This window comes from Dasypus novemcinctus, chromosome 18 (assembly GCF_030445035.2).
Source record: "Dasypus novemcinctus isolate mDasNov1 chromosome 18, mDasNov1.1.hap2, whole genome shotgun sequence".
NCBI lineage: Eukaryota > Metazoa > Chordata > Mammalia > Cingulata > Dasypodidae > Dasypus > Dasypus novemcinctus.
Window position 1 is genome coordinate 20208925 of NC_080690.1, and position 26149 is coordinate 20235073.

A 26149-nucleotide genomic window follows, 5' to 3' on the forward strand; every position below is an offset into this window, starting at 1 on the left:
CCAGCCTCCCTGAAATCCCAGCCTCCGGGCCACTGGGCAGAGCAGCCTCGCAGGAGGCTGGGAGGAGCCGCTGGAGCTCTTGACTGGTCTGTCTGTTCTGGGGATGTAAAATGCAGCAGCAACCCTCTGCTTACAAGATCTTTAAATAAATAGGGACCTGCTTTCTTTTTCCTATCTTTCTTATTTTTTAATCTGGGAGACACGTAGGGAAAAAAATGAGATACACACAGAGAATGGAGAACATAAGCATGGAGCTTTTCAAAGTCCACTTCATCTTTGAATAAAGGTATAGATGATGTTGACAGGGTGACAGCCAGGGTTCTCATATGCAATGGAGGAAGGTTAGAAAGAACCCTGTGGGGCTACATTGGAACTGGAGGTTTTAGTACCAATTCGTGATTTTTAATATTGACATAGATATGTACGTCTGTGTGTGTGATTTATAGGTGTGTGTCTATGTGCGTGTGAGCATGCTGGCCTACACCTACATCTATATCTAGACAGGAAAAATTAAGGTGAAAGAGTCAAGAAAGTTGTGAAAAGTAAGAGCAGTGAGAAGAGATGTATCTAATCTGACACTGACCCTCCCTCCCTCCATGAGACAGTGTATTGTCAATATGAAAATATGTAAAACCCTTTAGGAAAAAATACAACTAGATCCCCACCTCACACCATATACTGAAATACACTCCAGATTGATTAAAAGATTAGATGTTTTAAAACTAAATAAAGCTGAGAGGGTGTAAGCTCAATGGTTGAGAGCCTGCTTTGGATGTATGAGGTCCCCAAGTCAATCCTGAGTATCTCCTTAAAAACAACCAAAAGACAGACAAACAAAGAAAACTAAATAAAGAAAACCCTCACTGGTGTTGGTGTAATGAAGGTACCCAAATTTATTTTTCCCAAGTGATTAGCTTAGGGGTTCTCAAACTTGAGCAGCATCAGATTCTACGTAAACATAGATTGCTGGGCCCTACCCCCAGAGCTCCTGATTCAATAGGTCTGGGTAGAGGATGAGAATTTACATTTCTAGCATGTTCCTGGGTGATGCCCATGCTGCAGGTTCAGGGACCACACTCTGAAAACCACTGGGTTAACTGACGAACCCAGTGATTTGTTCATCTTTCTTTTCTGATTCAAATGACACCTTCACCATGTAATAAATTTTTATCATATAGCAAATTCCAACTTTTGCTTGGAAAAAAAATATTGATGGAGACATGTCAAAAGAATACAGGAGCAAGCTTGAAGAGGACCACATTGGCCAAATCAGGGATGATTTGACCATCAAAATAATGACTAATAAAGTATAACCCACTGCTTAAAATAAGAATCCGTAAGACTGATAAGCACATATACATGCACATCCATAGGAAAAGGAAAAGTTCTGCCTTACAGTAGCATGCCAATTAATAAAGGTAGAAGGAATGATGAAATGAGAAAATCTTGAAGCTATCATAATAATAACTGATTCAGGCAAAAATTATTAATGGGTACAAAGAATGCACTGGTGAAAGTGTGATAAAGAACAGATAAATATGTATTTCAAGGTATTTCCCCATAAATTACTTTTTAGTTATAGAGAAAAATAGTAACCTCATGGTGGAGAAACCTGGCAGACACCACCTTAACCAAACAATCAAAGTTAATGTCACCAATAACGAAACACACTGAATCAAAAGCTTTCTGATACAATGCACTGAGCAGGACATAACATGACCTCTTGGGGGTTCCTGCCAAGAATGCATACTCTGAACCCAAACATGAGGAAACATCAGACAGGCTCAAATTGAGCAGATTCTACAAAATAACTGTACTCTGCAATGACAGTGTCCTGAAAGACAAGAAAAGGCCGAGAAGTTGATCTAGATTTAAGAAGACATGACAACTAAATGCATGGGATCCTGGCTGGGAGGGTGGGGGGTTACTATAAATAGCATTATTGTGACAATTAGAAAATCTGAATAAGGACCCAAGGACCCTGGATTAGAAAACAAATTATACAAATGTCAAATTTCCTAATGATTACGTGGTAAGAGAATGTCCTTGTTCTTAGGAAATAGATATTTTATTTAGGGGTAAAGAAGCACAAGGTTTGTGATTTACTCTAAAATGGTTTAGGAAAAAACTGTCTATGTATGTATAGAATAAGGAGAAAATGTTAAAGTAATCAAAAGATTAAAAGTTGGATGAAGGGTATAGAGGAGTTCTTTGTCCTATTCTTATAACTTTTCTCTGAATTTGAAATTACTTTAATATAAAAAAGAAAAAAACATAGTCTACTTCAAGCTACATTTTCCTCCTTGAAACGAGGACAGTCTGGTAGTGCCAAGGTCTGCAGTGCTAATGAGACCAGCAGCAGGGGAGGAGAGCTACGAGAGAGAATTGAGTCTTGAACTCTAACTGCTGCCAGTTTAGAAAGAAATTAAAATAATCTAGCAGGGTAGGCATATGCTCATAATTTTGAAGCTGGGTAACAGAGATTATATTTGAAAATTCAAATCAATATTTAACCTCGAAAACTGACTTCTACACAGAGTTGATGAGACCTGTCCATAAGAGCCAAACCAGTACTCAGTCAAGTCCTCTTTGCAGCCACAGTCAGGTCAAGGTCCTCGCGTTGGCTGGGGCTGATCACTGTGCGACTGCGGGACTTAAAGAAAACCCTCCATCATCACATCACTCTGCCAGGAGGGAGGCATGAAACAGCCAGCTGAGTTTCAAGTCCGCCCAAAGGAATACAAGGGAGCGAGTGAGAGTGGCTTATATCTCATGGAGCAGAAGAATGCCAGACAGGGCAACCACCGCCCATCAGGTCCTTTCCCAGGAAGACCAGGCCACAGAGAAAAGAGTCACCTAACGCACTGGGACCCACTCACCCTGCTGTATTCAGGCTTAAGACACATTTCCAGCCCAGCAGCTCCATTTGGAGAGCAGGGGTCAAGGCCATGGTGCCAAAACACCCCCTGTTAATGACAGCCTCCCTACTCCAAGACCCCCAAAGTGTGTGCATTTGTCCAATCTTAGAATTTTCCCTTGTGACAACCTCAGAGCTGCTTCCCATTTAGGCAAGTAGGTCCCACATCAGGAAATAGGGTCTCTGTTGTCCTTCTCTGGGATTTCAACTTCTCCATCTTTGGGAAGAAAGGTATCAGGGGAGTCAGAATAACAATTACTACTGCTGCTGCTGTTATTCCTCCCACTTAAAACGTACTTATGTGTGCCAGGAACTGTTGTTAGCTCATGTCATCCTCAAAACAACATTTTATAAGTGAGGAAGCAGAAGCACATACAAGTTAAGTGACTGTCCAATTTCACAAAACTGATAGAATTAGGATTCAAACCCAGGCAATCTGATTCCAGAGTGCTTAACCACTTCTCTATGTGACCGTCATCGGACACTGCCTTGCTCTAAATAAGAGGCTTCAAGAAACATGGCTGTATTATTGTCATCCTAGAGCAGGGGTTCTTAACCTTTTTTGTTCCACAGACCCCTTTGCCAGTCAGGTGAAAACCACAGACCACTTCTCGGAATGTAGCGGCACATAGTTTTATGACACCTAACCAGCGTTGGGTCTAACAAGTACCACAGTTTCGAGGTACGGATGAGCGTAAGCGGTTTTTCAAAATATGCAACAACTGTAATGTGATAGGAAATGAACACTACTGTAATTTATTGCATACATTCGTAAGTGAAGAAAATGCTAGATTTCAGTTAGGGGCCAGAGAAAATAAAGGTAGTAAGTTAAAATCTTGTGGACCCGTGGTTAAGAACCCCTATCCTAGAGGATTCGTTTTTCTGCCAGCCCATTGCCATAAAGTGCTAAGACTGGTGCCGGCAACAGCAGCAGGAGCTGCAACCATCACCAGGAACAGCATAACCACGGGGAAACGTAACAAACATCCCCCCAAAACAGCTATTGACACAAGAGAAAATTCACAACAGCAATTACAAGCATCGATTTATGTGATAGCAAATTGGTATAACGCTTTGGAAAACTGACAGTGTATCTACTAAAGCAAAACCCTATGAATCAAACCTCTAGAAATATATCCAAGAGAAATGCACACATATGCCCTTGAAATGCATATATAAGACACACATAGCAGCTTTGTTCACAATGTCCAAAAACTGGAAAGAACCCAAATGCCCACCAACAGCAGAAAGGAGAAATAAACTGTGGTATATTCATATAACAGAATACTACATCACAATGACCAAAAAACAAACGAAAAAATACATGTGAAAATATGGATGCTCACAGACAAAAGAAGCCAGGCACAGAGAACGTCCAAACTAATTAACAGAGAACAGTGGCTATGTCAGGGTCATAGGATGAGATATTGACTGGAAGGGACATGGGGATCATTTTGAGGCACTGGAAATGCTCTATATCTTGTTCAGAGTGGTGATTACACAGACGAACATTCGCAAATACTCATCAAGCTAACCCTTAAAATGTGTGCACTTTAAATTTTTTTTAATATACAGAGGAAAACGATCAAAGACAAGTTCAAAGCTTATATGACAGTCTTGAAAAGCTAAAACCACAGTGACATAGGCCATAATAGGGAGGCAGTTACCAAGCCATGAGCAGTCAGGTGAGGGTGTGACTACAAAGGGGGTAGGTAAAGGGAGTTTTTTGGTGTGTTGCAACTATTATGAGTACTTATAATACTACTGTGAACTACTATGAATACTTACTATGATGGTAGTGAGAGATAACACGAATCTATCTACACGTTAGAACTTAGAATTGTAGACACCCCCCCAAAAAAAAGGCGATTTTACTAAATATTAAATTGTGAAATATCTATTTTTTATAAATCCACAATTATCTGAAAAGGCTATTAAAATATTTTGTTCTTTTCCCACTACCTGTGTGAGGCCAGATTTTCTTCACAAACTTCAACCAAAACAACCTACTGCAACACAAAAGCATAAGAATCTAGCTGTCTTCTATCATGCCAGACATTAAAGAGATTTGCAAAAATGGAAAACAATGCCACTCATCTCCCCAGTTTATATTTTTTTTTTCGGAAAATAGTTATGTTAACACATATTGTTTCGTTATTACTTTTAAATAAATGGATACATTTTTTAAAAAGACAAGTTCAAAGCAATAATGTTTTTATTATTAAACAAAAAAGGACAAAATAAATGTACTAAACTTTCAACTCATGGACAAACATCAAAGACATCAGGTTGTGTGAAATAATCCAGACACAATGGGACAAATACTGTATGATTTCACTGATATGAAATAAGAATACAGGTTACCAGGGGCCGGGGGGGGGGTAGGGAATGGGGAGTTAATGCTTAATTGGCACAGAATTTCTGTTTGGGGTGATAGAAAGTTTCGGTACTGGATGGGGGTGATGGTAGTACAACACTGGGAATGTACTTATCACCACGGCCTTATATACCTGAATGTGGTTAAAGGAGGAAATTTTAGGTTACATATATATACCAGAATAAAAATCCCTTTTCAAAAATTAGGACTGTACAATACAGTGAACCCAAATGTAAACTATGGGCTATAGATAATAATATGACCATAATAATATTGTTTTATTACCTATACTAAGGTACCACACTAATGCAGATTATTAGTTAACAGGGAAAATAATGTGGGTGAGGTATATGGGAACTCTGTATTTTTTGCATCATTTCTTCTGTAAACTACAACTTCTCTAATAAAAAATAAATTTTTAAAAAATCACACACGTAGTTATAAATGCATGAATGAATAAATAATACAGATCTAAGGCAAATAGTAGAAAAAAGTTAATAAAGTTAAATGCAGAAATTAATATATTAGAAAATACGGTATGACTGATAAATCCAAGGAGTTGTTCTTTGAAAGATAAATTAAAAACCAAAAATTTAAAATAAAAATTTTATCTTACCCAAGAAAAAAATTGTGAAAAAACATACCAATGCCCAAAAATTTAAAGTGAGGAAAATTATAAGCATTTTTAAAATGAGAATCCTTTTTATAATCCTTATACTAATAAATGTGAAAATCTCATGAAACAGTTTTCCCAGAAAATATGAGTTAACCAAATTGACTCTAGATGAATCAGAAAATCTGAACAAACCAATAATTATGGGGGGGGGGGACTGAAAAAGTCATCGAAGAATTATTTCAAAGAAAGATGCCAGACCCAGTTCGGTTTTATGGGTGAGTTCTTTCCTATACTCATGGAACAGATAATTCCCATGTTATATAGAGTCTGTTCCAGAACTAGAAAAGCGTTTCAATTTACTTTATAAAATTAGCTAAGCCTTGATTCCAAAACTGACAAAAATAGTACAAAACTACAAACCAATTCCACTTAAGAATATAATGGAAAAAATGAAATAATATATTAATAAGTGGTTCTAGCAATAATTTTCAAAGAACAATCTACCAGAAGCAATTAGGTGTGCTCTAGACATTCTAAGACTGTTATTGAGAAATTAATATAAAGATTGGAAGAAGAAAAATTGTATAATTATCCCAATGGTCACTTAAAAGATATATGATAAAAATCCAACATGCTTCCTGATTTAAAAACAAAACAAAACAAAACAAAAGCCAACTCTTAATAAATCAAGATGAGAGGTTATTAACACCCAATCTAATACTTACAGGCATCACATTATTAGTCAAGGTAAGATGCCTATTCCATCTCCACTAAAACAGAAGTGTCTGCAGGGCAACTGACAAGAAAAAGAAGGATAAATATCTCTAGGATGAGAAAATCAGTCCTAGAAACCACATAAATATCTACCAAGAAAATCCAAAAGAAACTACTGAAAATCTATATAAAAAATTTAGTAAACTGACTGACTATAAAAGAAAAGATAAAATTCAGTAACCATCTACCAACTATACTGACTTAGAAAACATAATAGGAAAAGATCCTACTAAAAATAATGTCAACATGATTTTAAAAATTAAAACAGAGTCTATATAAACATAACTTCAAAATTATTTGAATGAACTCAGAGACATTCCATGTTCCAAAATAGGAAAAATCAGTAAAGAAATTTTCCATAAATTAGCTTTACATATGACAGGATTCCAATCAAAATTCCAAGGGATTTTTTTTCTGCGTGGGAAATGGGGGAGAACCCAACAAAATAATTTAAAGTTCATGTGATGGAACTGGCAAAAAGAAGAGGCAAGAAGATTTTGCAAAGAGAACCTTGAGTAAGTTGTTATAAAATTACAACAACTAAAACAGTGATCTGAAAAGGCTAATAAAGCAACCGATGCAACGGAAAGCCTCCAAACAGAGCCAAGTATGCATATGTTTTTAATATATGCTGAAAGTAGCAATTCAAATCATTGGGGAAATGAATGGTTATTCAGTAAGTAGTACTAGAGCAATCGGTTACCTACTTCGGAAGAAATTAAACATATCCCTACTCACACTGTTCACTGAAATAAATTTGTTTGATTGTAGAATTAAATGTGAAAAAATAAAATCACAAACATTTAGAACAGAGGTAACTATTTATTGATCTCAGAATGGAGAATGGCTTTCAAAGCATAAAAGAGAGAAGAGAGAGGCTAGAAATATAAAGGATGACAGATTTGACTACAAAAAGTTTAAAAATCTTCATGGAAAAAAGGTGGGGAAAAAGCTACAAAATTAAAAAACAAATGAAAAACTGGAAAACATTTACAAATTATAAGACATAAAATTAGCAGCTTTAAAAGATAAAGAGCTCTTTCAATATCAGAGGAGAAAAACTCACACTTCAATATAAATATGAGCAAAGAACATTAACAGGGCAATAAACGCATTTCAAAAGCATTCAATCTTCTTCAACAAATCACAGCATGAAAAAAAGTAGAATGGGGGGGGCTTGAGAGACACAACAACAAAATGCATTGTGTGGGCCTTGTCCAAATCCCGGTTCAAGCAAAGCAACTGCAAAACGGCAGTTTTAGGCAGATGGTTAAATTGAATATAAAATGACTATTATATAATAGTAAGGAATCCGTGTTAATATTGCAAGGTGTGATAATGATGTGGTAATTATGTAAGAAGGTGTTCTTTATTTTTCTAAGAGCTACATATTGAAGAATCTAGGCCCAAATATCAAAACAGTTATAATTTACCGCTAGCCAAGAAGAAATAGAGAACAAATCTGTCATAATGTTAACAATGATCAAATAGACAAAATTTTTTTCACATATAACACCCAATATATGCCAACATACAATAGAAACCAGCATTCTCAGTCACTGCCAATGGGAAGATAAATTGGTAGAACTTTTCTGGAGGGTAAACTAGCAACATTTGTCAAAAACCTTGAAATATGTTTAAACCTGCAAGTCCACATCCAATAATTTATCTCCAGGAAATTTTCAGTGAGGGGCACAAAGATCTATGAACCTAAAGTTTATCATAGCACCACTTAGGACTGTGAAATCCTGAAAACTACCCACATATTCAACCTTAAATTTCACAGACATATAATAGACTTCTACCAGGTGGTCATTAAGAATTGAATTTTATTTTTGTATAACACTCCAATAAACGTTATGATTTAAAAAAAAAAAAGAGGGAAACGGACTTTGGCCCAGTGGTTAGGGCGTCCGTCTACCACATGGGAGGCCCGCGGTTCAAGCCCCGGGCCTCCTTGACCCGTGTGGAGCTGGCCCATGCGCAGTGCTGATGCGCACAAGGAGTGCCGTGCCACACAGGGGTGTCCACCGCGTAAGGGAGCCCCACGCGCAAGGAGTGTGCCCCCTAAGGAGAGCCGAGGAGGGAGCAGCCTGCCGAGGAATGGCGCCACCCACACTTCCCGTGCCACTGACGACAACAGAAGCGGACAAAGAAACAAGACGCAGCAAAAAGACACAGAAAACAGACAACCAGGGGAGGGGAGGGGAATTAAATAAATAAAAAATAAATCTTTAAAAAAAAAAAAAAAAAGAAAGGGGGAAGAGGACTTGACCCAATGGATAGGGCGTCCATCTACCACATGGGAGGTCTGCGGTTCAAATCCTGGGCCTCCTTGACCTGTGTGGAGCTGGCCCACAAGCAGTGCTGATGTGCTCAAGAGTGCTGTGCCACGCAGGGCTGTCCCCCGCGTAGGGGAGTCCCACGTGCAAAGAGTGTGCCCCGTAAGGAGAGCCGCCCAGTGCGAAAGAAAGCGCAGCCTGCCCAGAAATGGCGCCACACACACGGAGAGCTGACACAAGATGATGCAACAAAAAGAAACGGATTCCCAGTGCCGCTGATAAGGATAGAAGTGGTCACAGAAGAACACACGGAATGGACACAGAGCAGACAACTGGGGGGGAGGTGGAGAAGGGAAGAGAAATATATAAAAAATAAATCTTTAAAAAAAAATTTTTAATTGAATTTTAGATTAATTAAAGATATACTGATATATTTTCAAGAGAAAAAACTACATTGCAAAATAATATGTTCAAGGGGAGCAGATGTGTCTTAAGCAGTTGAGCACTTGCCTCCCACATGGATGGTCCCAGGTTCAGTTCCTAGTGTCTCCTAAACAAACAAACAACAAGCATACAACAAGCAGACATTGAGCAAAAACGAAAGAGCAGGGAGTGGATGTGGCTCAAGCAGTTGAGCACCTGCCTCCCACATAGGAGGTCCTGGGTTCAGTTCCCAGTGCCTCCTAAAGAAAAATCAAACAGACAGCAAGCAGACAATGAACAATAAACAACAAGCAAACAACAAGCACAAACAACGAGCAAAAAACAATCAGCAAACACACAAGGAAGCCATCTGGGGTGGGGAATAATGATAATATGTTCAAGTATGATCTCAATTTTGTTTTAGTGATGTCTTAATTATTAATATAGATGTGCCCAGAGGAAAAAAACTCAGAAGGGTATACATCAAAATGTTAACAGTAATTATCACTAAGTGCTGTGCTTACCGGTGAACTTTATTTTCTTCTTGTGTGCCTATGTATGTCTCTGTAATTTCCAAATTTTCTTTCAATCACTTTTATAATCAAAAGCAAAGATATGTATTTTTTGTTGACTGGACAAATGAAGTTGACTGGACCCATGAAGAAGGAAAAAGAAAAAGGGAACGCATGGTGGCCACTGCATCCTAATATAAGAATTTTTGCAAACATATTTCCACATAATGTAATAAATATAATCTTCCTTAATAATCAAATTATAAAAGGCAGGCTAGTGTTCGGGAAAGGAGAGACCAACTCAGAAGAAAAAGCACTGGGGAGTTCCCTGCAGAATTAAAATAGAGACACATCCCTCGTCTTAAACAATTCCTGAGGCTGGGGAGAGGGGGTCATACCCCAGCTCTGTGGGCCCATCAGAAAGGAAGAGACCAGGCGAGGCTCACCTTTCAAGAGGCCAGCAGAAAGGAGCAGGCTCCAGAAGAAAGGGCCCTGCTGTGCCTGGGCTCAACACTCCCTGCCCCCACGTCTCTCTCAAGCTAAATCCACTTTCAGAAAATATTTTCTGGACAGCAGACGTCAAGAGAAAAAGGGGCCTTTCTTTCCACGGCACGCATTCGCCACATATGGTCCTGCTCTGAACAGAGGCTTTATGAGGGAGGGTCCAAATACCACAGCCACGGGTTATGCCACTGACCACAAACAGCAATAAACAGTCGTTAGGATTTATATTTCCACGCAGCAGAGGCACCCTGAATCATTAAGATGGAGCTCCCATCACATTCCGACATGCAGTAAATGTTTATTGAGTGCCTACTAAGCGCAGAGCACTGTTTGTAACGCCACCCCAGACACACACAACTGCTGCTTTGTTCTGCTCTAGGGCACAAACAAGGAAGACGCTGATTTAGGCTGGAGGCATTTGACGGTTTAATTCCAGGTATCACAGGCGCCCGCGATCGGGAAGAGGGACGGGGGCAGAGGGAAAGGGGGATGGAGGGGCGCCTGGCTGCACCCCACCACCAGGGCCCTGGACAAAAGGGGCTGAATGGTCAGCCTTCCTAAAGCTCCACAGCCGGCACGCGAGGCGGGCAGCGTCCATCACAGCCCCTGACGCTGGGGAAAACAGCACCACCAGGTTTACCTGGGCGCCCTGGACTTGCTCGCCCCAAAACGCCTCACCCCGCCCCCCACAAATGAACCACTTGGGCCTCCCCCTCGTCGTACGTACTTTTGCCCCCATTGTTCTTCAGGACGTTGGAGAGGTTGACCGAGGCGGTGCCTAGCAGTTCATTTCTCAAGGTGTGGCAGCTCCAGACCTTCAGGTCTAAGTGACTCTGGGCTGTGACATTCCTGGAAAACAAATACCTGATTCATCAGCTCCAAGCAGATCAGTCACGCCTCCAACTTGGAAGAAAACAGATAAAACTATACTGTTGACATTTTGGGGGGAGGGTGGGGAAGTAACAGGAAGACACTCACATGTACCTTACACCCCACAAGGCTGACTCTGTAATCATTTGGTAATAATGAACATTCTGTGAGCTCAGTGATGTAGAAAAACCTAGAGAGGGGCTGCGGGTACCAAAGGCAGCGCGGTTCGAGGCGTCACAGGAAAACTCCAGCGCCCACAATACCCTCGGGGTGCCTTCTCACTTGTCCCCATATTATCGTATTCAAAAAGAAGGGACATTCTCTTACAAAATGATGATTTCGTTCCAGAGAAGCTCCGAGCTCCCAATTCGTTTCCCAGTCTTCTTGGTCTCACTGGGAAGTCCATCCACGGCCACTTCCACAAAGGAGTTAATTCGAGACTGACGATTATGCACCTTGGGCTTTGCTGACACCACTGGAGGAGAAAGAAAAAGTCCAAGATGAGTCAGAGGCTCCCAGATGGCTTCCCGTGGCAGGTGCTCTTGCTTTTGTTGTTCTTCTAAAAATTAAAGTTTTTATTTTTCCTGACTCTAAAAAAAAAAATCTGCATATAAGAAAGTATGAAGAAAAAAAAAATCACTCCTGATCTGAAAATATTGTGATAATTCAGTTAAAATTTTAGCAAATCGCCTTCCATATTTTCATCTTCTATTTCCCTAATTCTTTAAAAAAATTTCTCTTCCCCAAAGCAATATTAATTGGCTGCAATATAAGCCCACTGTAGGAATGTACCATAATTTAGTTAACCATTCTTTCGTTGTTGCTTCCAATTTTTTGTTCTGTGAAAATTACATGAATAAATATTTGCATGTTTCTGAGTATTCCTTCAAAGGGTATCAATATTTTTTTAAGTTCTTAAAGCTGCTCAGTTCCTCTCTTCAAAGGGTAAGCTCATTGACTCCCAACAGCTCTGAGGATACCCATTTCACCAAACACTGCACAGCACTCAGCACTGTTTTCTCATTCTGCAAATCTTATATATGAAAAACTGTATGCTAGGAAGTGGATGTGGCTCAACCACTTGGGCACCTGCCTATCACATGGGAGGTCCCGGGTTGGGGTCCTGGTTCCTACTAAAAGAAGACAAGCAGACACCACCCCTGCCGCAACGAGCAGAGGCCCACAGGCCAGCAGACATTCTGTCCATGGGCAGTGGATATGGCTCTGCCCACTGGGTACTTGTCCCTCATGTGGGACGTCCCAGGTTCAGTTCCCAGTGTCTAGCGGACAAGGCAAGCAAACAACGAGCAAGCAGATGGGAGAACCATCTGGGGGAAGGGAGGATAAATAAAGAAAAACAAGGTAAATAAAAAATAAATCTTTAAAAAAAAAATAGTATGAAAGGGAGCAGGTGCAGCTCAATGATTGAGCACCTGCTTCCCATGCTCAAGGTCTTGGGTTCAATTCCCAGTATCACCTTAAAAAAAATAGTTATGAAGATAATGGCTAAGATTTAATGAACTCTTACTACAGACATTTTGCTGTGCACATATTACCTGATTGAATCCTCACAACAAACCTATGAGGCAGGGAATCTGCATTTTACCTAGGAGGAAGCAGAGGCTTGAGGTAGCTAGGTCACGACTGCAGGCCACAAAGCCCGGGAGCCCAGAGCCAGGCTATGCACCCGGGAGCCTGACCCCACAGTCCATGCCTTAACCACCACGCTCAGCATCATTACCCGGCTTTGCTTATTTATTCTATTGCTGTTCTTCAGTTACTAGTGAGAACGAATATTTTTCCCATGTGCCAATTAACTATCTGCATTTCTTCTGTTCACATCCTTTGTGTAGCAGCATTTCTGAAGTTGATTTGGCACCAGCAAGCCAAGACTGACAGCACAAAGTAAGCGAGTGTGTGCCCTGGGGCAATACAAGCATCCCCTTGTGAAGAGGTTATCCACAGTGGTAACTCCAGGTCACTGGGATGAGACGTCTTCCCTCCTGCCCCAATTCAAGAGGTTAGAACTGATATTCCTTACTCATGGTACCGAGACTCTCGTAGCCTGAGCTCCCTTCAGCCAGGAGTTGGCACACATCTCCCTCCAAGACTCTTCTGAAAGGTGACAGTCCTATAAGGGTCCAGCCCTTGGCAAAGAAAATCCATCTCCAGATTGTTTTTAGCAGTGTCTGTCTTCTTCAGGCCAAAAGGAGCAGTAGGGAGAAAGTCAAGAAGCAAACAAACAAACTAAAAACAAAACCACAGTTGTGGCAAAGATCCAGAAGCCACAAGGGAAGGTACTGGGAATAGGAATAAAGGTTCCGGGCATTGGGACATGGCTCAGAATAGAAAAATGAAATATTCAAGTCCAAAGTTAACTGAGGCCACCTGGTGGTGAGAGAGAAGACCTGCATGAAGACCCTTGGATGGGAGGGGAGGGCGGGAAAGCTTAGTTATAATTAGAGTCCTGTAATTTTTACCTAAACAGGTTCTTCAAAATCAACAAGTTCAAACCTTTTATTTAATAGTTGGGTCAACTGCGATCCAGGTTGTTGAAAGAACTTATCCTAAGTCATGCAGCTTAGGCAAAACTAAGACTAGAATCAAGTCTTTGGGCTCCTGGCACAAAGTTCTTTTAACTACCCTGATGCTGCCTTGTGTTCTTTTTTTACTTTAAAAATTTCAGGGGAGCGGCTGTGGCTCAATCAGTTGGGCTCCCGTCTACCATATGGGAGGCCCTGGGTTCGCAGCCCAGGGCCTCCTTGTGAAGGCAGGCTCGCCAGCACGCTGCAGAGAGCCAACTTAGCAAGGTGACCCAACAAAAAGGGAGACAATTAAAAAAAAAAAGAAACGCAGAAGAACATGCAGCAAATGGACACAGAGAGCAGACAGCAAGCAAAAAGCTGCAAGGAGGGAGGGATTAAACAATAAATAAATAAAAGTTTCAAAATAATTTCAGACTTAGGGAAAACCTAGAAGAATAATACAAAGAATTTCTAAATACACTTCACCCAGAGTCTTCAAATATTAACTTTTTCTATATTTGCTTTATCATTCTCTCACTCCCCACTGCCCCAAACTCTCTCAAATACATACACCTTTTTTCCTGAAGCTTTGAGAGTAAGAGGCAGACGATGTGTCCCGATTCCTAACTACTCCAGGGCCTATTTCTAAAAAACAAGGACATTTTCTCACATAACCATAGAACAACTATCAAAATCAGGAAATTCAACATTTGTCTAATTTCGCCAATTGTCCTATTAATTCCGATCATAGAAGAAGAGAAAAAAATTTTTTTTTCCTGGTCCAGTTCCCAATCCAGTATCACACATTGCACTTAGCAGTCTTTATTTTTAAAAATTTCCAAAAGTTGAAAGCCTAAAACAATAAATATTGGTATACACTTCACCAATTGCTACCACATTGCCACATTTGCTTTTTTCTAGCTATAAAAGTATATCAGTGCTATCCGAGAGAATTTCTGTGATATGAAAATGCTCTATATCAGTGCTGTCCCGAGCCACATGCATACTGAGCACATGAAATGTGGACAGTGTAACTAAGGAGCTGAACTTCTATTTTAATTTAAATGTAAATAGTTCTACATGGCTACAGAAGCTACCCTATTAGAGAGCACATGATATATATATATGACATATGTCTCTGGGTGTGTATAAACATACCCACGCTATTTTTTTTTTTTTTTTTGGTAAACCTTTTTTTTTAAACTATCTTTTTATTCTTCCCCCACTCCCTCCCCTTCCTGCTGTTTTTGCTGCCTGGGTCCATTTGCTATGTGATCTTCTGTATCTATTTCTCTTTTTTCTCTTCTTGTCTTTCTCCTCTAGGAATCACCAGGATTCAATCCTGGGGACCTCTGCTGTGGAGAGAGGTTCCCTGTCAATTGCGCCACCTCACTTCCTGTTCTCTGCTGCACTTCACCTTGACTCTTCCCTTTATCTATCTTTTGTTGCATCATCACCTTCCTGTGTGACTCACTTGCGCAGGCACTGGCTCACCGCGCAGGCACTTGGCTCGCCATGCCACGTGGGCACTCAGCTCATCATGCAGGCACTGTAGCAGGCACTTGGCTCACCACACGGGGACTCAGCTTGTCACACGGGCACTCACGTGGGCACTTGGCTCACCACGTGGGTACTCAGCTCTCCACGCAGGCACAATTTTCTCTTTTTTCACCAGGAGCCCCCAGAGATAGAACCCAGGTGCTCCCACACGGTAGGTGGAGATCCTATCACCTAAGCCACATCTGCTTTCCTTGGTAAACCTTCTGAAAGTAAGTTGTCTATAGACACCATGACAGATCATTCTTAAATAATTTCAGAATACAACTCCTAGGAAGTAGGCGTGGCTCAAGTGATAGAGCTTCTGCCTGCCATATGGGAGGACCTGGGTTCAATCCCTGGGGCCTCCTAGTGAAAAAGAAGAGAAAGCATGCTCGTGAGGCAAACCAGTGCCCATGCAAGTGTCCACATGGTAAGCCAGTGCCCCACGCAAGTGAGTCACACAGCAAGACGATGACACGTGAAAAGAGAGACAAGGGGGGAGTCAAGGTGAAGGACAGCAGAAACCAGGAACTGAGGTGATGCAATTGACAGGGAACCTCTCTCCCCATCAGAGGTCTCCAGGATCAAATCCCGGTGAATCATAGAGGAGAGAAAATGAGAAGAGAAGACAACACAGATGGCAAAAACAGCAGGGTGGCAAGAGGGGAAGAGGAGAAAATAAATAAACAAGCAAACAAATAAATAAATAAATCTAAAAAAAAAAAAATACAACTCCCAAGAATAAAGACATTTTCCCACCTACCCATACCACTCTTATCATGCCTAGAAAAATTTAGTCATTCCCTCTATCATCTGATATCCATTCCATATTCAGATTTCCCCAGTTGTTCAAAACATATTTTTATAGCTCTTTTCCCCAATCCAGCAATCAAGATGCACAAATTGCATTTGGTTGTTTTCTCTTTAATCCTTTAAAATCTAGAATGCCTTCCCTTAGTTTCATGACAATGAGTTTGGTTTTTTTTGTTGTTGTTGTTTTTTTAATTTACTCCCCCCCTTGTGACTTTTTCTTTCTTTTGCTGTCTCTTCTCTGTGTCCATTTGCTGTGCATTTTTTTTTCTGTATCTGCTTGTCTCCCTTCTGTTGCATCATCTTGCTGCACCAGCTCTCAGCGGCTCACGGGCCAGCTTTGCCTTCACAAGGAGGCCCTGGATGTGAACCCAGGATCTCCTATATGGTAGATGGGAGGCCAACCGATTGAGCCACGGCTGCTTCCCTGACAATGAGTTTTGAAGATGTTCACCAGCTGTCTCATCAAATGCCCCAAATTCCTCATTTTTCTAGTGGTTTCCACCAGGTGAGATTCAGGTTAAACATTTTTGTCAAGAATACTATAGGGAAGTGGATTTGGCTCAACTAAGGGAGCATCTGCCTACCACATGGGAGGTCCAGGGTTCAAACCCCAGGCCTTCTGACCCATGTGGTGAGCAGGCCCACATGCAGTGCTGATGCACACAAGGAGTGCTGGGCCACACAGGGGTGTCCCCTGCATAGGGGGGCCCCATGAGCAAGGAGTGTGCCCCGTAAGGAGAGCTGCCCAACACGAAAAAGTGCAGGCTGCCCAGGAGTGGTGCTGCACACATGGAGAGCTGATGCAGCAAGATGATGCAACAAAAAGAGACACAGATTCCCAGTGCTGCTGACAAGAATACAGGCGGTCACAGAAGAACACACGCACCGAATGGACACAGAGAGTAGACAATGGGGTGGGGGGAGGAAGGGGAGAGAAATAAACAAAAAATAAATCTTTTTTTTAAAAAAAGAATAATACTATATAGGTTATATGGTGGACCTCTTATTGTACACATCAGATTGTCTTCCTATTGATGGCGATAAATTTAATCCATTGGTTAAAGTGATTCTGCAAGATTTCTCCACTGTAAAGATACATTTCCCCTCTGGAATTTGTAGTTAATCTGTGGGGTGAAATTTTGAATGCTTCTTGTTCTTAAAAAGACAAACCAAAATAAAAGCCTCAATATAAGAACAATTTTATCTAAAAAATTTACTTACTGTTGTATAAAATACAAATGTAGAGGGGATCTCTTTTCACAAGATTTGCATGCTACTTTATTGGAATTGTAGTTGGTGCTGGGTTTGAGATATATGTAGGGGATTTGAATCTCTGGACTGATAATATGACACCCAGGCCCAGAGCCTCAACAGACTTCAGCTCCTACACTTTGATTTATTGGACTTACTCCACTTAGCTAACATGGAGTTGAAGAAGGTCAACCACCATAACATGGAGCCTAGAGTGTCTACAACTAGAAGCGGGAGGAGTGCATCCAGTACCCATGTGGAATCTAAGCCCTCACTTGACATAGGTGTGCAATGGACACAACCAATCCAATGTCCACAGAGAAAATGTGGAATGGGTGTGGGAACGGTAGCCATGGGGGCTGCTGGGTGTGGGGAACGGGAGGAAGAGATAAGATGTGGAGGCGTTTTCGGGACGTGGAGTTGTCCTGGATAGTGCTTCATGGACAATTACGGGACACTGTAGATCCCCCCAGGGCCCACTGGATGGAACGTGAGAGAGTCTGGGCTATGATGTGGACCATTGACTATGGGGTGCAGTGATGCTCAGAGATGAACTTTACCAGGTGCAATGGATGTGTCATGATGATGGGAGAGAGTGTTGCTGTGGGGGGAGTGGGGGGCGGGGGCGGTGGGGTTGAATGGGACCTCATATTTTTTTTAATGTAAATTTAAAAATAAATAAATAAATAATTAAAAAAAAAAAAGAAATACAAATGTGAGTTTCTTATCAATGCAGTCACATCTTCACATAGGATTTAATATTTAAAGTCAACGAATAAAGCAAATTGCATATGGCCAAAATCTACCCTTGAAAACCTCTTAGGAGGGCAGCACAACAGTGTCCGTCATACTGTCCTTCAATTTCCTCCAAACAGCCAGTTTTTTGTTTTGTTGTGCTCTCTTTTTCAGTGTTCAGTCTTTCAGCACTTTTTAGTATCTCTTGAGCTAAGTAACAGATAAAATAGTTGGTTTTATGCTTAAAACCAACTAAACATAGTTGGTTTATGTTTAAGGGCCTTGATCTAATTTTTAAAAAATATATCTTAAACTCTAGGATCACATTATGGAGAGGTACAAGGGAACAGATGTAAGCTGAGAGAACTCCACAGTACCGTCTTACGTGTAATTTAAGAGGTCCTATGAATGAAAATGCTTGGGAGGAAAAATCAGTCATGTGATTTAAATTATTATACTCCTTCTCCCCCTGCCCTTTTTCTGGATGGTATTAATCATATATAATGAGATGTCACTACAGGATCAAGTTAGGTCCTTCCATACTAGTAAGAGAATTCATGCTGAAGAAAAGCAATAGAGGAGCCTTGAGAAGTCAGTGTATGTACTAAATAATATGGTCCCAAAAGGGGGACCTCAGGATGCCACCAGGTGCCATGGGTAGATTTCTATTTTGGCCTAGGCTTCCTAATTATTAGGTGAGGTATAAAAAGTTGTAGTCCCAAGTCCAAAACTCGATCAATTCACTCTAAGCCAGGGGTTCTTTTTTTTTTAAAGTTTTATTTATTTTATTTCTCTCCCTGCCCCCATGCCCCAGTTGTCTGTTCTCTGTGTCTATTTGCTGCATGTTCTTCTTTGTCCGCTTCTGTTGTTGTCAGCGGCATGAGAATCTGTGTTTCTTTTCATTGCATCATCTTGTTGCGTCAGCTCTCTGCGTGTGCAGCGCCATTCTTGGGCAGGCTGACCTTTCTTTCACGCTGGGCAGCTCTCCTTACGGGGCACACTCCTTGAGTGTGGGGCTCCCCTACATGGGGACACCCCTGAGTGGCAGGGCACTCCTTGTGCGCATCAGCACTGCACGTGGGCCAGCTCCACACGGGTCAAGGAGGCCTGGGGTTTGAACCGCGGACCTCCCATGTAGTAGACAGATGCCCTAACCACTGGGCCAAGTCCGCTTCCCCCAGGGGTTCTTAATAAGTGGTCCATGAGCTTGAACTCAACTGCAAAAAAAGCATTATTCTTGTGGGGACGTGTTGGTGTGGGTGTGATACATTTATTAAAGAACACACAGTATAGTGTGGACTTAGTAGGAGGTCTGTGGAACCACAAGGTTCAGAACAGCTCCTCTAAGCCATCTATCCTACTAAACAAGGCTGCAGTAGACATGAAACTCCAAGTAATTGAGACTTTCATTAAATGTAATTAAGACTACATTAAAAATAAAAAAGATCACCAATCAAATAAGAAATGGGTAAAGGATATAAGCAGGCAATCCATAGACTAGGGAATACAAATTACCTATAAACATATGACAAGACACTAAACATCACTTATAGAGAAATACAAAATTAAACTACACTAAGAAAGCAATCTTTTATCCAACAGACAAAAGGTAAGAACAATTCTGACAATACTTCTTGGTAAAGATGTGAGGAAAAAGGCCCTCTCCACATTGCTGGAAGATATGTTCCTTCAAAGGAAGGTTATATATATGGCTCTCAAGATTACATAAAAATATTCCTTCTGTTTAAATACCTTTGTTTCTTTTCTTTTTTAGGAGATACCAGGGACTGGCCCTGGAACCTCATACATGGGAAGCAAGCACTCAACCACTGAGCTACATCCGCTCCCCTGCATCCCCTTTGACACGGTAATTCCACTTTTAGGAATTTACCTTACAATCTACTCAAATATATGCAAAATTATGTAAGTTCAAGATATTCATGGCAGTACTCTTCTTAGTCATCAAAAGAAGACTAAGGAAAGGTCTGTAAATCCATACAATGAAATACTATGCAGACATACAAAAGAAAAAAAAAAGAATAAGGATGCTAGGCTCTTTAAATATTTTATAAAATTATCCTCAACATATAATAAATGAAAAAAGGAAGGTGCAAGGGAAGCAGCTGTGCCTCAATCAATTGGGCTCCCATCTACCATATGGGAGGCCCTGGGTTCATGTCCCAGGACCTCCTTGTGAAGGCAGGCTGGCCCATGCCAGCGGAGAGCTGATGGCCCATGACCGTGGAGAGCTGGCGCAGCAAGATGATGGAACAAAGGGAGCCAAGCAGACACAGAAGAAAGCCAACGAATGGACACGGAGAGCAGATAGCAAGCAAGCTGCAAGGAGGGGGAAATAAATTAAAAAAAAAAAAAAAGGAAGGTGCAGAGCAGAGTCTAGCACTACAGGGTGTACATTGAATAAAGTGTTACACTATATGCTGGTACATGTATAAAATATCTCAGAAGGAATACACAGAAAACTGAAAATATTGGTTTCCTCCATGCAGGAACACTGGGGGCAGGGGGGAGGAGGAATTTTTAACTCTGTGAACATATTAAATAAATAACACTTGCATTTCAAAAATCACTGGCTGTGCTGTGACCAACAGACTGAAGGAGGGCAAAGGGCAGCAAAAGGGAACCAAGGGAGGAAGCTATTGATGTAATCCAAGCTAGAAACAGTGGCAACTTGGACTAGGAGGGGGTGGTGAGAAACAACAGAATTTTTGATCCATTTTGAAGGTAGAAACAATCAAATTTGCAGATGGGCTGTATATCGCAAGAAAGGAAAAAATCAGGAGCTCCATTTGGGGGATATAAATTTAAATGTTTACCCAACATTCAAGTATACTTGACAAGTTGATTATTGGATATACAAATCGGGAGTTCAGAAGAAAGGCCCAGGCTAGAGATATAAATTTGGAGGTGATCTGCATATTGATGTGCTTAAAACCATGCGGGTAGGGGAGCCCACTTAGGGAATGAATAGATAGAAAAGAGAAGGTCAAAGACTGAGTTCTGGGGCAGGGACAGATCACCATTTTAGGCAATTTCAGCCATAAATTCCTTTTCTTTCTTTCTTTCTTCTTCAAGAACTCTAGCTACAATACAATAATCCTATAGAAATGAATAGTTACACTCTTAAGCTATTTCATAAAGCTGGACTCTCTAAACCAAGACGTGGTATAATCCCACCTCCTTCCCTCAGAATTAGACTGAGACTTAAAATGATAAGCACTTTATACCATGCTACTCACCTTTCAAAGTAAGCTGAGACTTCTCAAAAGGCAGGGCCACTCCTGCCCGGCTGGAGCTGGCAGATGCCATATCATCACCATGGAACTGCAAGACAAGCACAGCAGTGGGTTTAGAAAATATCTGCTAAGAAGATAGAGGAACTGAGCCCAATTTTAATATTTGAGTTTAAAGGCACAGAAGCAAGAAAATAAAAATGTCCAAGCAACTGTGGCCATGATACTTCCGGCAGAGTATCTGTCTGTCTTGCAACTATTGAAACTGGCTAGCTCTTGGATAGCCTGGGAAAGACACAGGACTGCTCAAAGTCTGGAGGAGGAGATGGAGGATCTAATGTAACATCTCCAAAAAGAAAGTCACAGCTCAATAATAAAAAGTTACATAATCCCATTTTCAAAAAAGGCAAAAGATCTAAATAGATATTTTTCCAAATAAGATATATAAACGATCAATAAACCACATGAAAAGATGCTCAACATCACTAGCCATCAGGCAAATGCAAATCAAACCACAATGAGATGACACTTCATACCTTCTAGGATGGCCAAAATTTAAAAGGACAATAACAAGTGTTGATGAAGATGTGGAGAAATTGGAGCCCTCTTACATTGTTGCTCAGATTTTAAAATCGTGTAGCCACTTTGGAAAACAGTTTGGCAGTTCCTCAAAATGACAAATGTAGAAATATAATAAGAGTCAGGAGTTCCATTCCTTTTTATTTTTTAGGAGATACCAGGGATTGAACCCAGGACCTCATACATGGGAAGCAGGCGCTCAACCACTGAGCCATACCTGTTCCTGGCAATTCCACTCCTAGGTATATACCAAAGAGAAATGAAAACATATGTGGAGACAAAAACATACACAAATGTTCAAAATTGCAATTCTCATAAGAGCAAAAAGTAGAAACTCAAATGTCTATCAATTAACAAAACAAATAAACAAAATGTGATATATCCATATAGTAGAATACTAGTCAGTCATAAAAAGGAATGAGGGAGCTGGTGTAGCTCAGTGGATGAGTGCCTGCTTCCCACATATGAGGTCCAGGGTTCAACCCCAGCCCCAGTACCTCCAAAAAAAAGGATGACGTACTGATTCATGGTATAACACCGGGAAGCGGACGTGGCTCAACTGATGGAGCATCCGCCTACCATACAGGAGGTCCAGGGTTCAAACCCAGGGCCTCCAGGCCCGTGTGGTGAGCTGGCCCTCGCGCAGTGCTGCCACGCACAAAGAGTGCTGTGCCATGCAGGGGTGTTCCCCGCGTAGGGGAGCCCCACACGCAAGGAACGTGCCCCGCATTGAGTGCCCCATGTGAAAAAAAACACAGCCTGCCCAGGGGTGGTGCTGCACACAAGGAGAGCTGATGCAGCAAGATGACACAACAAAAAGAGACACAGATTCCAAGTGCTGCCGAGAACGCAAGCAGACACAGCAAATGGACACAGAAAGCAGACAATGCGGGGGGGCGGGGATAAATAATAAAATAAAAATAAAATTTTAAAAATGATATAGCATGGATGAGCCTTGAAAACATTACATGAAGTGAAGGAAGCCAGACACAAAAAAATAATGGAATATTATATAATTCCATTAAATGAAATATCCAGAATAGGCCAATGCACAGAAACAGAAAATGGATTAGTATTTGCTAGTGGCCGGGGGGAGTGAGGAATGGGAGTGGCGGCTAATAGGCATGGGGTTTCTTTTGGGAGTGGTGAAAGTGTTCTAACATTAGATAGATGACACTTGCGCAAATGTGAATATACTAAAAGCCACTGAACTGTACATCTTAAAAGAGTGAGTTTTATGGATGTGACTCATATCTCAATAAAGCTGTTAAAAAATAAAAAAAAGAAAGTCACGGTCGAAACTATCAACTAGAATGTAAGCTCTGTAAGAACAAGGACTATTCCCAAGTACACTTGAAAGAATGTGCATCGCTGCTATTCGGTGGAGCCTTCTACAATTGTAACTAGGTAGTGATTGTGTCATTCCAATCAATCTATATCGTCACTAAATCTCTCACTTGTTCTATCAATTATTGAGATTATAAATTATTGCCATTGCTGTTTCTCCAGTACCTGGAACAGTGCCTGGCACAGAGAACTTACTCATACACATTTGATGACAAAAATGAATGAGTGAATGAATGAACGAACAAGTAAATGAATGACTGAGCCTCATATGAACCGAGACCCAGCTGAAAAGCGCCCCAAGTCCATGTATTTTGTGGAAACCTACAGGGGTGGGTCAAGGAATTCATAGATATTTGGCTTCTATCATGCCTTCTCAGGTATACTACGTAACGGATTTGACACACTGGAGATCATCAGTACATTAACTCATGCTGACAGGTGACTTCCTTGAGGTGCAGACCCAGGAATGAAGCTGTTCCTGACCTCTTGTCGTATATGAAGAATATCCCAAGATTTCAGAGATAGCTATATTTATATTTAAAAACAGTCACTAAAAAATAGAAAAAAGGAAAAAAAAAAAGTTACGTTCTCAGTGGCTTGTCTGTATAAATCAGGATTTCCTAAACCGTGGCATAGGAAGGAGTACAGTGCAGAAGGAGCAGTCTGCCCGGAGTGCTGGCAATAAGGAGGTGCAGTGTCAGTAGAGAAGTTTAAAACAATAATAAAAGTAACTCAATGTGCCTTTTAGCATCACCAGATGGCAATTCAAACAATATCACTGTAAAATACTCTACCACACCAGGGGAGATTGTTTCCACAGCCTCCTTCCCCCTCCCTGAAGTACCCCACTGCTCCTGAATATTGGAGCAACAAAAATAACAAAAAACCTATAGAACTAAATTGGATTCCAGAGACATGATTGTGATTGTTACCTCCAATTTCCATTTTGTGTGTGTCCATGCGTGTTAAAAAAAACAATGTTGTTCTCATGCTTGAGGGACTGCTTCCCATGTACGAGGTCCCGGGTTCGAACCCCGTGCCTCCCAAAAAAATTATTCAGTTAAATTTACAACAAATTTATGCAGATAAACATTGCCTTTAACTATATGAAACATTTTGAGATTCCACCTGAATTGCATTTGGGAAAAGGTCAAACTGTTAAAAAATATATATTTTTTAAACTATAGCTAGCTCTAAAGCAGTTGTCCTCGAACTTTTTGGTCTCCGGTTCTTTCTAAACTCCTCCAAAGAGTTTGGGAACCTCAAGGAGCTTTTTGCTCATGTGGATTATATCCACCAGTAGTCATCATATTGGGAATTAAAACTGAGAATTTTTTAAGTACTTATGTATTAATTAATTTAAACAAAATAAACTGATTACCTGTTAATCTGTACAACATGGTTTATGAAAAAATAACTATATTTTCCAAAACAAAAAAATCATATCTTAAGTGAGAAGAGTGGCACTTTTTACATTTCTGAAAATCTCTTTAATGTCTGCAAGACAGCTAGAAAGCAGCTAGATTCTCATACCTGCTTCTGCATTCAGTCTGTTGTGATGTGTTGTTTTCGTTAAAACATAAGACTAAAACCTAACCTCAGACAGATATGTAGTTGGAAAAGGAAGAGTTTTTTCATACGCTTTCCAGATATGTGTGGACATTCTTTGATACTACACCAAAACTTGACAAGTAGCAGTTTCTTAAAGGTTAGCTACAATTTGGAATTTGAAACCTTATCAATGAACTTCCACTCTCTGTTACAATAAAACCCACTGGGGGAGGTGGATGTGGCTCAAGTGATTGGGCTCCCACCTACCACATGGGAGGTCTGTGGTTTGGTTCCTGGTGCCTCCTAAAGAAGACAGAGAACTGGTGCAACAGGTAGGCATGGCAAGCTGATGCAGCTAGATGACACAACAAGAGACACGTGGAGGAAAAACATGAGAGATACAATAAAGCAGGGAGCAGAGGTGGCTCAGGTGATTGGACACCTCCTTCCCACATCGGAGGTCCCAGGTTCAACCCCAGTGCTTCGAAAAGAAAGAAGGAAGACAAACAGTCACAGCAAGGGGGAAGGGAGAAGTTAAATTAAAAAATCTTTAAAAAAAAATTCATTAGTCTGTCTTCCATTTTGCTTTCTATTTTAATTCCACTGTGTTCAAAAATATACATTTATGACTTGAATACTCTTAAATTTATTGAGGCTTGTTTTATCTTGGTAAATGTTCCAATAAACTCAAAAGGAAGTGTGTACTCAGCTACAGTTGGGTGGAGTGTTCTATAAATTTCAATGAGGACAAGTTGGCTCATAGTGTTGCTCAAATCTTTTATATCCTTATTTACGGTGATTTTCTGTCTACTCGCTCTCTCAGTTAATTAGAAAGGGATATTGAAACATCTGGCTATAATTGTGGATTTGTCTATTGTTTCCTCCTAGTTCTATTAGGTTCTGTTTTATGTATTTTGAAGCTGTGCTATTAGGTGCACAAACTTTTAGGATTTTTATATCCTCGAGTATTTGACCCTTTTATCATTACGAAATGACCTCCTTTCTCCCTGGTAATATTCTTTGCTTTAAAATGTACTTTGTCTGATAGTAATAATAGCTGCCCAAAATTTAAAAAAAATATATATATATAAAATAAAAAATAATAGCTCTTCCAACTTTCTTTTGACTAGTGTAAGCATGGTGTATCTTTTCACATCCTTTTACTTTTAAATTATTTATGACTTTATATTTAAAGTGTGTTTCTTGTAGGTAGATTACAGTTGGATCTTGCTTCTCTCCCCCCTCCCCTCAATCTGACAATCTCTGCCTTTTAATTGGGGTAT

The 26149-nt window shown here is 40.6% G+C and overlaps 1 protein-coding gene across 1 annotated transcript in view; it reads right to left on the reverse strand.

Annotated features, from left to right (window-relative positions):
- Positions 1-26149, reverse strand: part of WWP2 (WW domain containing E3 ubiquitin protein ligase 2) — a 164189-nt gene that overhangs the window by 94519 nt on the left and 43521 nt on the right. The window contains exons 2-4 of the mRNA XM_004468114.5: positions 21396-21480; positions 11603-11750; positions 11133-11254 (exon numbers count right to left, since the gene is read on the reverse strand). Coding sequence (XP_004468171.1) covers positions 11133-11254; positions 11603-11750; positions 21396-21465 — 340 coding nt within the window. The 5' untranslated portion in view covers positions 21466-21480. The remainder of the gene's footprint in view (positions 1-11132; positions 11255-11602; positions 11751-21395; positions 21481-26149) is intronic.